The sequence below is a fragment of the Oncorhynchus mykiss genome, chromosome 15, assembly GCF_057628025.1.
Source record: "Oncorhynchus mykiss isolate SJ-2025 chromosome 15, ASM5762802v1, whole genome shotgun sequence".
Lineage (NCBI taxonomy): Eukaryota > Metazoa > Chordata > Actinopteri > Salmoniformes > Salmonidae > Oncorhynchus > Oncorhynchus mykiss.
The window spans coordinates 77565614-77579350 of NC_143036.1; the positions used below are offsets into that span (position 1 = coordinate 77565614).

General features: G+C 41.7%; 1 protein-coding gene across 1 annotated transcript; it reads right to left on the bottom strand.

Moving 5' to 3' along the window:
• Positions 1 to 6: 6 nt before the first annotated feature.
• Positions 7 to 8201, bottom strand: LOC110499714 (23 kDa integral membrane protein). The gene is made up of 9 exons (XM_036956598.2): positions 7916 to 8201; positions 7542 to 7601; positions 7197 to 7319; positions 4667 to 4741; positions 4459 to 4554; positions 3967 to 4107; positions 1715 to 1789; positions 1393 to 1476; positions 7 to 689 (listed from the first exon to the last, which is right to left on the bottom strand). Exons 1-9 carry the CDS (start codon positions 7973 to 7975, stop codon positions 570 to 572), a joined length of 834 nt encoding a protein of 277 aa, XP_036812493.2. The 5' UTR covers positions 7976 to 8201; the 3' UTR covers positions 7 to 569.
• Positions 8202 to 13737: the final 5536 nt, after the last annotated feature.

A 13737-nucleotide genomic window follows, 5' to 3' on the forward strand; every position in this document is an offset into this window, starting at 1 on the left:
TAATGATTTAAATCATATCATTTTATTAACTCTGAGCTGGTTGTTTACTGACATGATGCTTGTTGTTGTGAGGATGACAAACCTTTCAGCATGTTGAACAGATATTCATAATGGCTTGTTCATTTACCATTGTCATACCACACTTATATACACTCATTATTAACATGCAGTTTCAGATTTTTTTTTATGCACTTTAAAAACAAGGTACAATAGTTAGATCTGAGGGGAACAATTGGCATTTATCATGTACAGGAAATCAAACGAAACCCAGACTTTAACCAAACTGTACAGCAGGGAAGAGGTGGGATGAGAGCCACACCATGTGTTTTTTTTTTCCATTTGAGTTCAGGCACTGGAACGTTTCAGGCACTGGAATTTAGCCATGTGTTTGTTTTTCATTTGAGTTCAGGCACTGGAAAGTTTCAGGCACTGGAATTTAGCCGTGTGTTGATTTTCACTATAGCTAGTGTTCCAAACAAAATACCAGCAGGAGGATAACAGTTTGGTATATATGAATCAAGTTCTCGTCCTCGTGCAGAGCAGGGTTATCTGTGGTGTTGACGCTGAGGTCAGGTGACAGCTAGAGGACTGAGTTGGTACTTGACTCTGTCGAGGCTGTCGTTGAGCGGTGGCTCTGTGGACCGTATCTGGAGGGCCAGCACTACCAGAGACATCACTATGGCAGCAATCTGGAATACAGTGGAACAGATCAAGTTTCAATGTTCCAGTTTATTTACAATGTATAACACGTTGTAAATGTTATACACTTTCACGTTATTTTGATTTTACCTTTGTTTTAACAGTAAAAAAACAAAACAATAACAAAACATGATATAATATATAGAAATGTGCACAGAATAATGTGCTTTTTATCCACTCATATCCACAACAACGAGTCCACATTGTGGTATTGAACCATAGTTGTGCTAAATGCTACACTTGTCTTGCATCTAAAGACATAACACCTGGGGCGGTAATAGTAGCTTCACAATAAAACATGAATAAACATTAAACATTAAAACAATAACAGTAGCGTCACAATAAAACATGAATCAACATTAAACATTAAAACAATAACAGCAGCTTCACAATAAACATGAATCAACATTAAGCATTAAAACAATAACAGTAGCTTCACAATAAAACATGAATCAACATTAAACATTAAAACAATAACAGTAGCTTCACAATAAAACATGAATCAACATTAAACATTAAAACAATAACAGTAGCTTCACAATAAAACATGAATCAACATTATTAAACATTAAAACAATAACAGTAGCTTCACAATAAAACATGAATCAACATTAAAACAATAACAGTTGCTTCACACTAAAACATGAATCAACATTAATTAAACATGAAAACAATACAAGTCAGTGGTCATACCATAATGGTGGCAAATGTAGAGATGAATCCGATCATGATCTGAATCAGGAAGTTCATGTGTCTCTTCAGGATGGGACCACAAGGCTGGAACAGACAGAGATGGCATTGTAACAGCCATATAATTAGATAGTAGAATTCATTATATATTACAATTACATATTAAATAATTGAATAGTATCTCTGTGGTAACAGATCCCTTAATTTTTTTAGTGATTTATCTTGTAACTTTGGAGTCAGTTTAGCCCAATGCTAGCTAGCTTTCCCCCGAAGATTGTGGCATCAAAATAAAAAAATTAACAAGGTTTAAATACGACTGCTTTACCTTGCTGTACACCCAGCGCTCCTGGGACACTGAAGTTGTAGTTTGTCCGTGTGTGTTATTGTGCTGACAGTTTAGCTTCAGAAAAACACAGAGACAGAGAAACAGGATCTAACTCCTTTATGGGTCACCACAAGCCTCTGTAGACTCTTTCGAGTCTGTTTAAAGCTTCTATCCTTAGTTGCTACATCCAGTTCTGGACTTGTATTATATATACCCACTGACATCAGGGCAGCAGGTAGCCTAGTGGTTAGAGGCAGGTAGCCTAGTGGTTAGAGGCAGGTAGCCTAGTGGTTAGAGGCAGGGAGCCTAGTGGTTAGAGGCAGGGGAGCCTAGTGGTTAGAGGCAGGGTAGCCTAGTGGTTAGAGGCAGGGTAGCCTAGTGGTTAGAGGCAGGTAGCCTAGTGGTTAGAGGCAGGTAGCCTAGTGGTTAGAGGCAGGTAGCCTAGTGGTTAGAGGCAGGTAGCCTAGTGGTTAGAGGCAGGTAGCCTAGTGGTTAGAGGCAGGGTAGCCTAGTGGTTAGAGGCAGGTAGCCTAGTGGTTAGAGGCAGGGTAGCCTAGTGGTTAGAGGCAGGTAGCCTAGTGGTTAGAGGCAGGGTAGCCTAGTGGTTAGAGGCAGGTAGCCTAGTGGTTAGAGGCAGGGTAGCCTAGTGGTTAGAGGCAGGTAGCCTAGTGGTTAGAGGCAGGGTAGCCTAGTGGTTAGAGGCAGGGAGCCTAGTGGTTAGAGGCAGGTAGCCTAGTGGTTAGAGGCAGGGTATTCTAGTGGTTAGAGGCAGGTAGCCTAGTGGTTAGAGGCAGGTAGCCTAGTGGTTAGAGGCAGGGTAGCCTAGTGGTTAGAGGCAGGGTAGCCTAGTGGTTAGAGGCAGGGTAGCCTAGTGGTTAGAGGCAGGGTAGCCTAGTGGTTAGAGGAAGGTAGCCTAGTGGTTAGAGGCAGGGTAGCCTAGTGGTTAGAGGCAGGGAGCCTAGTGGTTAGAGGCAGGTAGCCTAGTGGTTAGAGGCAGGGTATTCTAGTGGTTAGAGGCAGGGAGCCTAGTGGTTAGAGGCAGGTAGCCTAGTGGTTAGAGGCAGGGTAGCCTAGTGGTTAGAGGCAGGGTAGCCTAGTGGTTAGAGGCAGGGTAGCCTAGTGGTTAGAGGCAGGGTAGCCTAGTGGTTAGAGGCAGGGTAGCCTAGTGGTTAGAGGTAGGTAGCCTAGTGGTTAGAGGCAGGTAGCCTAGTGGTTAGAGGCAGGTAGCCTAGTGGTTAGAGGCAGGTAGCCTAGTGGTTAGAGGCAGGGTAGCCTAGTGGTTAGAGGCAGGGTAGCCTAGTGGTTAGAGGCAGGGAGCCTAGTGGTTTGAGGCAGGGTAGCCTAGTGGTTAGAGGCAGGGAGCCTAGTGGTTAGAGGCAGGTAGCCTAGTGGTTAGAGGCAGGGTAGCCTAGTGGTTAGAGGCAGGTAGCCTAGTGGTTAGAGGAAGGTAGCCTAGTGGTTAGAGGCAGGGTAGCCTAGTGGTTAGAGGCAGGTAGCCTGGTGGTTAGAGGCAGGTAGCCTAGTGGTTAGAGGCAGGGTAGCCTAGTGGTTAGAGGCAGGTAGCCTAGTGGTTAGAGGCAGGTAGCCTAGTGGTTAGAGGCAGGGTAGCCTAGTGGTTAGAGGCAGGTAGCCTAGTGGTTAGAGGCAGGTAACCTAGTGGTTAGAGGCAGGTAGCCTAGTGGTTAGAGCGTTGGACCAGAAACTGAAAGGTTGCTAGATTGAATCCCTAAGCTGACAAGGTATAAATCTGTCATTTTGCCCTTGAACAAGACAGTTAACCCACTGTTCCTTGGCCGTCATTGTAAATAAGAATTTAGTTTTTTAACTGACTTGCCTAGCTAAACAAAGGTCAAATTAAAATAAATTATTCAAGAATATAACTTAGAAATTTCTCATTAGCTTAGTTCATTCAGAACCCCAAACACAAGCTTGTTTTACTCCAATGTTTGTAGACAAACACTGTACAGCCTATAATGTTGATATCGTGGATGGTCAGTCCTTGCATCCATAGCTCTGTCTATGAGTTGGAGAGGGGTTACATTTCTCCAGACCCATCCCTCAGCTGTTTATCATTTACATGACGAAAGGCTGGTCCCAAGGCTGTCTTGTTTCTTCATTTCATATTTTGTTTATCTCAATCCGTTGGCTGCTGCTATTAGTCATCTCTGTGCATCTAAAATGTCTCCACTGTTAAGACAGCCTTAGCTCTCCTTGTCCATCTCCTAACAGGAAGGTACTGTAGGTAAGCTCACCATAGTGTTCTGTAGGCCTAGATTTACAGTCTCACATAGACTACTGTCCAATGAGTTGTCTGGAGGGAGTGGAGGACAGTAGCAGGAGAGTGGAATGTGACAACCCCAGTCTGAGTGGCCACGCAGTCCACAGCATTGATCCTAATGGACAAACCACAGAAACAAACAAACAAACCAAAAAAGATCACTAATTTTCAAATATCAATATTTGTTTGATTGTGCAACAACAAACGACAATATTGTACAACAACAAACGACAATATTGTACAACAACAAACAACAATATTGTACAACAGCAAACAATTAGTCTGGTCCACCTCTGTATGTTTTTGCCAACTATTCTGTCTACCGTTGTCAATAAATTGATTTTATGGTAATAATGACGGTGTTAAAGTCGATCCAGATCTGGCAATGTTAACAATATTTAGATAAGTTGGCTGAAGATAATACAGATCTGAAGCCAGATTGATTGATTGATTGATTGATTATTACTGATGCCTGGAGTTTGTTCAGCTCCCTCTGGACCTGCGGTTCAGTATCGTGAAGAGGAGTCACAGAGTGAAACCTTCTGTCCAGAATCTCCTCCATCTTAAATGAATAAAGAACACGTTATTATAACATCACACACTGTTCATTAACATAACAACCGTTTTTTAATTGTTAAAAAGTCAATGACATTTTTAGGGGAGGAAGTGGATACCTTTGGTTGGGCACGAAGCATCGGCACAGCGATGATTACGATGGCTATGAATTCACAGGTCATGAAGACAACATACTGTAGAAAGATACATATATATATATATATATATATATAGAGAGAGAGAGAGAGATAGAGAGAGATATAGAGATAGAGACAGATAGACAGAGAGATACAGAGACAGCTTAACAACATGCAGACCCCCCCCCCCCCCCCCACCAAAAAAAACCTGTCCTAATCATTTATTATAATTTTCAAATCAAATCAAAACAATCAGATGAATCTGAATAATAACACAAATCAACCATATTACTCTGATCTGTGAGACTAAGCTGTTATAAACCAGGGTTGTTGTCTATGAGACTAAGCTGTTATAAACCAGGGTTGTTGTCTGTGAGACTAAGCTATTATAAACCAGGGTTGTTGTCTGTGAGACTAAGCTGTTATAAACCAGGGTTGTTGTCTGCGAGACTAAGCTATTATAAACCAGGGTTGTTGTCTGTGAGACTAAGCGCTTATAAACCAGGGTTGTTGTCTGTGAGACTAAGCTGCTAAAAACCAGGGTTGTTGTCTGTGAGACTAAGCTGTTATAAACCAGGGTTGTTGTCTGTGAAACTAAGCTCTTAAAAACCAAGGTTGTTGTCTATGAGACTAAGCTGTTATGAACCAGGGTTGTTGTCTATGAGACTAAGCTCTTATAAACCAGGGTTGTTGTATGTGATACTTAGCTGTTAAAAAACTGGGTTTTTGTCTAGGAGACTAAGCTGTTAAAAACCAGGGTTGTTGTCTATGAGACTAAGCTGTTAAAAACCAGGGTTGTTGTCAATGAGACTAACCTCTTATAAACCAGGGTTGTTGTCTATGAGACTAAGCTCTTATGAACCAGGGTTGTTGTCTATGAGACTAAGCTCTTATTAACCAGGGTTGTTGTCTATGAGACTAAGCTATTATTAACCAGGGTTGTTGTCTATGAGACTAAGCTCTTATAAACCAGGGTTGTTGTCTATGAGACTAAGCTGTTATAAACCAGGGTTGTTGTCTATGAGACTAAGCTCTTATTAACGAGGGTTGTTGTCTATGAGACTAAGCTCTTATAAACCAGGGTTGTTGTCTATGAGACTAACCTCTTATGAATCAGGGTTGTTGTCTATGAGACTAAGCTGTTGTAAACCAGGGTTGTTGTCTATGAGACTAAGCTGTTAAAAACCAGGGTTGTTGTCTATGAGACTAAGCTGTTAAAAACCAGGGTTGTTGTCTATGAGACTAAGCTGTTATTAACCAGGGTTGTTGTCTATGAGACTAAGCTGTTAAAAACCAGGGTTGTTGTCTATGAGACTAAGCTGTTAAAAAAACAGGGTTGTTGTCTATGAGACTAAGCTCTTATTAACCAGGGTTGTTGTCTATGAGACTAAGCTGTTATTAACCAGGGTTGTTGTCTATGAGACTAAGCTGTTAAAAACCAGGGTTGTTACCTATGAGACTAAGCTGTTAAAAAACAGGGTTGTTGTCTATGAGACTAAGCTCTTATTAACCAGGGTTGTTGTCTATGAGACTAAGCTCTTATTAACCAGGGTTGTTGTCTATGAGACTAAGCTCTTATAAACCAGGGTTGTTGTCTATGAGACTAAGCTCTTATAAACCAGGGTTGTTGTCTATGAGACTAAGCTCTTATGAACCAGGGTTGTTGTCTATGAGACTAAGCTCTTATTAACCAGGGTTGTTGTCTATGAGACTAAGCTCTTATAAACCAGGGTTGTTGTCTATGAGACTAAGCTGTTATAAACCAGGGTTGTTGTCTATGAGACTAAGCTCTTATAAACCAGGGTTGTTGTCTATGAGACTAAGCTCTTATTAACCAGGGTTGTTGTCTATGAGACTAAGCTCTTATAAACCAGGGTTGTTGTCTATGAGACTAAGCTCTTATAAACCAGGGTTGTTGTCTATGAGACTAAGCTCTTATGAACCAGGGTTGTTGTCTATGAGACTAAGCTCTTATTAACCAGGGTTGTTGTCTATGAGACTAAGCTCTTATAAACCAGGGTTGTTGTCTATGAGACTAAGCTCTTATAAACCAGGGTTGTTGTCTGTGAGACTAAGCTCTTATAAACCAGGGTTGTTGCCTATGAGACTAAGCTCTTATAAACCAGGGTTGTTGTCTATGAGACTAAGCTATTTTAAACCAGGGTTGTTGCCTATGAGACTAAGCTCTTATAAACCAGGGTTGTTGCCAATTCCATTTCAATTCCAGTCAATTCAGAATTAAAATCTAATTCCAATTCCAAAATCAAACTTTTCCTTGTTAAAAAGCATTGAAAAGACTTGGAATTGGAATGTCATTGTACATTCTGAATTGACAGGAATTGAAATGTAATTGATCCCAATCGTGTTAGGCTGCATTTACACAGGTAGCCCAATTCTGATCGTTTCACCACTAATTGGTATTTTGACCAATCAAATCAGATCTCTTGCTTATAATTGAGCAGAAGATCAGAATTGGTCTGCCTGTGTAAACGGCGCCTTAGAGACAACTTACCAGGATCAGCAGTATTCTCTTGTCTCTGTAGGCAGCGTAGCCTCCCAGGATGGAGAACAGCACCGTCATGGGTCCAAACACATTTAGTACGTACATCTCATGGAGGGTACTGCGATGGTCAAACTGCACTCACACAAATAATACGGGTCTGTGTTGCTGTCAACATCACTTTAGGTGACGTCCTGTAGGTTTTTACAATGTCAATTTCACAGCAGGTCATTTTAAAGGTCAGTTAAATGACCTGACGACTTTGTTCATTTACAATGAATTGTAAATGGTGTTATTATTGTTATTATTGCATAAGAAGAAACTCTCTGAGTTCTGAAACATTTGTAGAGTTGTTACCTCAGGAGGGTGTTGGAAGCTGTATGAAACCCCAACTACGAACAGAAATACCCCAGATACCTGCAAGTATAGATATTTTAGCTCTGGTACGGTACGTTACAAATGTATTAAGATGTAAGATGCCATTATTGGAAACACGCTACACTGCTATTTACACAATATAGATATACTTCAATATGTTTTACATTTTGTTATTGTATTTTAGACAAACAGTTTGTTTTTAATATGACCCCTTTTCAGATGTTAAATGTTTACACAGGTGTTTTTAATATGATTTATACACTGTTATAATGATGAATCCATAACATAATTAATTAACCCAATAAGTCATTAACAAAAGAAGGTCAGACCCGGTAGGTCAAACCAGTACGTACCAGAAGCAGGACATTGAAAGTGATACACAGTCCTCTCGTGTACGTTCTGCCATTCCCCATAGTGCGTTAAACACGTCCTCGATCCCAAAACAGTTGCTTCGAACTATAACTGGACGGATAATGGACTGAACACGAGACCCTGGGGGTGATTTACTGTGTTTAAAGGGGATCCTTCAACTTGTTTCTGTTGGAGGGTGGAAAATGACCAAGTTTGGAAGGTTGTTTCTTTAACTACTACGTTAGTTGGCAGAAAGCCCTTGGTTACCAACTACGGCAGAAGAAATGGATCAAAATAAGGAGTTTTATTTTCTTCTTGCCAGTAGAAAACACTTGGGTTTTATTTGGCCTAAGAGAAGCACATCACTTGTCTGGGTGGGATTGGAGAGAACAGCATCTGTAGGTTACTCTTCCTAGTGAATTCCATGAAAACAGAGTAGATACACTGTACTACAGTACCAGTCAAAGGTTTGGACACACCTACTCATTCAATGTTTATTTTTACTATTATTCTACATTGTACATTCATAAAAAAACTATGAAATAGCACATGGAATCATGTAGTCAACAAAGAAGTGTTAAACAAATCAAAATATATTTTAGATTTTAGATTCTTCAAAGTAGCCACACTTTGCCTTGAAGACAGCTTTGCACACTCTTGGCATTCTCTCAACCAGCGTCCCTGGAATGCTTTTCCAACAGTCTTGAAGGAGTTCCCACATATGCTGAGCACTTGTTGGCTGGTTTTCCTTCACTCTGCGGTCCTACTCATCCCAAACCATCTCAATTGGGTTGAGGTCGGGTGATTGTGGAGGCCAGGTCATCTAACACAGCCTGTGTTGGGTCATTTTCCTGTTGAAAAACAAATGATAGTTCCACTAAGCGCAAACCAGATGGGATGGCGTATCGCTGTATAATGCTGTGGTAGCCATGCTGGTTAAGTGTGCCTTGAATTCGAAATAAATCACCAACAGTGTCACCAGCAAAGCATCCCCACACCATCACACCTCCTTCTCCATGATTCATGGTGGGAACCACACATGCGGAGATCGGCTGTTCACCTCCTCCTCCATGCTTCACGGTGGGAACCACACATGCAGAGATTGGCTGTTCACCTCCTCCTCCATGCTTCACGGTGGGAACCACACATGCAGAGATTGGCCGTTCACCTCCTCCTCCATGCTTCACGGTGGGAACCACACATGCAGAGATCGGCCGTTCACCTCCTCTGCATCTCACTAAGACACGGCGGTTGGAACCAAAAATCTCAAGTTTAAAATATATTTTGATTTGTTTAACACTTTTTTGGTTACTACAGGATTCCATATGTGTTATTTCATAGTTGGGATGACTTCACTATTATTCTACAATGTAGAAAATAGTTTAAAAAATAAAGAAAAACCATTGAATGAGTAGGTGTGTTCACACTTTTGACTGGTACTCTATTTTAATCAAAATAAATGTGGTGTAGGTTAAGATATCTGAACATTTAAAGTTGATATAACTCAGGCAGCACAATAACTTGAAATAATAAGCTGCAAATATTTGTTTTCAGTGGATACACAAGTCCAGTACCTCACTCTGTAAAGAATCTGGATCCTTCTCTCTGCTCTGCACAGAATAACAATGAGCTGACGAGTTCAGATAGGAATGCCATTTGTAATCAGACGTCCAAGTCAAGGCACTGCCATTAAACAGAAGAACATAAATACCTTTCAATTTAATTATTTTCTAAAATATTTCAGTCGTAGTAGCCAAATTCAGTAGCATTGAAGTGAAGTTTTAGATGTTTCCGGATCAACGCCACAACTGCAGACAGACACCTGTTAGAAAGTATGTGAAAGGGTGGGATAAGATTACTCAAGGCCACTGCAGCACTTTGGGGGCGTTTACACAGGCAGCCAAGTCTTTTGACCAATCAGATCAGATCTGCAAAAGATCTAACCGTGTTGTGTAATGGTGAGAGGTTAGCATGTCTTGGGGCTATGATATTTGTGCGCCTGTAACTTTCTGACTCATAGCCAAGAAATCTGTGATGCATTTTGACATTTTTGCAGAGGTCATAGTCACACAATTTGACATCTATCTAAGATGTTTGTTGCAGTATTTCTCAATGAAAAAATGTGCATGAAAACTATCCATCACTCTGTAAATGACAACAAACACTTAATTGAGGAATCCCATCCACTCCTACTAGGAGTACTACTGTTGACAAATCACCAATGAAGGGGCGTAGACTTCGGCTACCGAACTTCGACTTGCCTCAAGAAAACATTTTGTGTGCTTGTACAGCCGGAAAAAAACCTTCCCGAACACCAAAAAGAAGAAAAAATGTCACAAAATGTTGTCATTATATATGCGCAAGCTGTTTCCACTGGGAAGCATGTGACACTACCTAACCCCAAACCCTACCTTCATTTTAAACCAATGAGGAAATTCAACATTAGTTCTCTGGTCAGTCACGTCCCATTAGTTTTTCCCAACCTCTTGGTACGGAGGAGGTGGCGGGTCATACACGTTGGCGTAGGGAGGAGCTTGTGTTGAAGGCAGCATGGGAGGAGCTTGTGTTGAAGGAAGCATGGGAGGAGATTGTGTTGAAGGCAGCATGGGAGGAGCTTGTGTTGAAGGCAGCATGGGAGGAGCTTGTGTTGAAGGCAGCATGGGAGCAACTTCCTTGGAAGACAGCATGGGAGGAGTTCGAAGAATAGTTCCCATTTCCATGTTGGTTGCAAAGCTAAGTTAATAAACAGATCACTGGCCATTTTGAATCCCACCGTACCTTCTCTGCTGTGCAATCCGGTTTCCGAGCTGGTCACGGGTGCACCTCCGCCACGCACAAGGTACTAACCGATATCCTAACCGTCATCGATAAAAGATTGTACTGTGCAGCCGTCTTCATCGACCTGGCCAAGGCGTTTGACTCTGTCAATCATCGTATTCTTATCGGCAGACTCAACAGCCTTGGTGTCTCAAATGACTGCATTGCCTGGTTCACCAACTACTCCTCAGACAGAGTGTGTCAAATCGGAGGGCCTGTTGTCCGGTCCTCTGGCAGTCTCTATGGGGGTACCACAGGGTTCAATTCTCGGGCCTACTCTCTTCTCTGTATATATCAACGATGTCGCTCTTGCTGCGGGTGATTCCCTGATCCACCTCCACACAGACGACACCATTCTGTATTCATCTGGCCCTTCTTTGAACACTGTGTTAACAAACCTTCAAACGAGCTTCAATGCCATAAAGCACTCCTTCCGTGGCCTCCAACTGCTCTTAAATGCTAGTAAAACTAAATGCATGCTTTCAATCGTTCACTGCCCTCACCCGCCCGCCTGACTAGCATCACTATTCTGGACGGTTCTGACTTAGAATATGTGGACAACTACAAATACCTAGGTGTCTGGCTAGACTGAAAACGTTCCTTCCAGACTCATATTAAACGTCCCAAGTCAAAAATGTAATCTAGAATCAGCTTTCTAATCCGCAACAAAGCCTCCTTCACTCACGCCGCCAAACATACCATAGTAAAACTGACTATCCTACCGGTCCTCGACTTCAGCGATGTCATTTACAAAATAGCCTCCAACACTCTACTCAGCAAACTGGATGCAGTCTATCACAGTGCCATCCGTTTTGCCACCAAAGCCCCATATACCACCTACCACTGCGACCTGTATGCTCTAATCGGCTGGCCCTCGCTACATATTTGTCGCCAGACCCACTGGCTCCAGGTCATCTATAAGTCTATGCTAGGTAAAGCTCTGCCTTATCTCAGCTCACTGTTCACAATAACAACACCCACCCGCAGCATGTGCTCCAGCAGGTATATCTCACTGGTCATCCCCAAAGTCAACACCTCCTTTGGCCCGCCTTTCCTACCAGTTCTCTGCTGCCAATGACTGGAACGAATTGCAAAAATCACTGAAGCTGGAGACTTATATTTCCCCCACTAACTTTAAACATCAGCTATCTGAGCAGCTAACTGACCACTGCAGCTGTACATAGTCCATCTGTAAATAGTCCACCCAATCTACCTACCTCCTCCCCATATTTGTTTTTATTTACTTTTCTGCTCTTTTGCACACCAGTATTTCTACCTACACATCATCATCTGCACATCTATCACTCCAGTGTTAATTTGCTAAATTATAATGACTTGCTACTATGGCCTATGTATTGCCTTACCTCCTCAAACCATTTGCACACACTGTATATAGACTTTATTCTTTTTTTTTGTATTGTGTTATTGACTGTACGCTTGTTTAAATTCCATGTGTAACTCTGTTGTTGTTGTTGTTTGTGTCGCACTGCTTTGCTTTATCTTAGCCAGGTCGCAGTTATTAATGAGAACTTGTTCTCAACTGGCCTACCTGGTTAAATAAAGGTGAAATATATATATATATATATATATTTTTTTTTAAAGTAAAAACCTTTAAAGTACTACTTAAGTTGTTTTTTGTACTTCACATTTACTATTTATATTTTGGATAACTTTTACTTCATTACATTCCTAAAGAAAATGCTGTACTTTTTACTCCAAACATTTTCCCTGACACCCAAAAGTTCTCATTACATTTTGAATGCTTAGAGGGACAGGAAATGGTCCAATTCAAGAGAACGTCCCTGGTTATCTCTACTGCCTCTGATCTGGTGGACTCACTAAACAGAGAACGTCCCTGGTTATCTCTACAACCTCTGATCTGGTGGACTCACTAAACAGAGAACATCTCTAGTCATAACTACTGCGTCTGATCTGGTGGACTCACTAAACAGAGAACGTCCCTGGTTATCTCTAATGCCTCTGATCTGGTGGACTCACTAAACAGAGAACGTCCCTGGTTATCTCTAATGCCTCTGATCTGGTGGACTCACTAAACAGAGAACGTCCCTGTTTATCTCTAATGCCTCTGATCTGGTGGACTCACTAAACAGAGAACGTCCCTGGTTATCTCTAATGCCTCTGATCTGGTGGACTCACTAAACAGAGAACGTCCCTGGTTATCTCTAATGCCTCTGATCTGGTGGACTCACTAAACAGAGAACGTCCCTGGTTATCTCTAATGCCTCTGATCTGGTGGACTCACTAAACACAAATGCTTTGTTTGTAAACGATGTCGGAGTGTTGGAGTGTTGGAGTGTTGGAGTGTTGGAGTGTGTCCCTCACAGAGATTGCAGGCTGTAGGTTGAAGTTACCCCGAGACTCCGATCCTGGGTCTGTTTAGCATTTTCCTCACCAATGGTTAAGGTTAGGATTGGGGGAGGGGGACCTGATCCTATATCTGTACCTAGGGGAAACTTCACCCTGAGCGAGATGTCAGTCAACATTCCAACCACTTCCTTCTTCATTGGAAAACATGCAAATGCTAAGTTACACAAAGAGTACACCTGCATCCCAAATGACACCCTATTCCCTATATAGTACACTACTTTTGACCAGGACCCACTGGGCACTATGTAGGGTATAGGGTACAATTTAGGATGAAGTCCTGCATTTTATTATGACCATAGTAATAACTTCCGCCAGGTTGCAGTTCGGTAACAAAGTCATACATTTAAACAGAGTAAAACCAAAGGGACTTTTTGAATAGTTGGAAGACCCTTGTTTGCCCCATCTACACTCTTGTGGTTTATTTTCTCACGACAAGCACTGCTTTCCATTCCTCTGAAACAAAGTACTGTGGTTTTGTCTTTTTTACAGCACTGATCTGCACGTACTGCGTATACAGTGCCTTGCGAAAGTATTCGGCCCCATTGAACTTTGCGAACTTTTGCCACATTTCAGGCTTCAAACATAAAGATATAAAACTGTATTTTTTTGTGAAGAATCA

Excerpts from the sequence above, each read along its gene's own strand:
- LOC110499714 (XM_036956598.2), bottom strand. The coding sequence starts at position 7,975 with ATGGGGAATGGCAGAACGTACACGAGAGGACTGTGTATCACTTTCAAT. Across the intron at positions 4,108-4,458 it reads TGAACAAACTCCAGGCATCA|GATCAATGCTGTGGACTGCG; the intron begins GTAATAATCAAT and ends TTTGTCCATTAG. Across the intron at positions 1,477-1,714 it reads AGCGCTGGGTGTACAGCAAG|CCTTGTGGTCCCATCCTGAA; the intron begins GTAAAGCAGTCG and ends TGTCTGTTCCAG.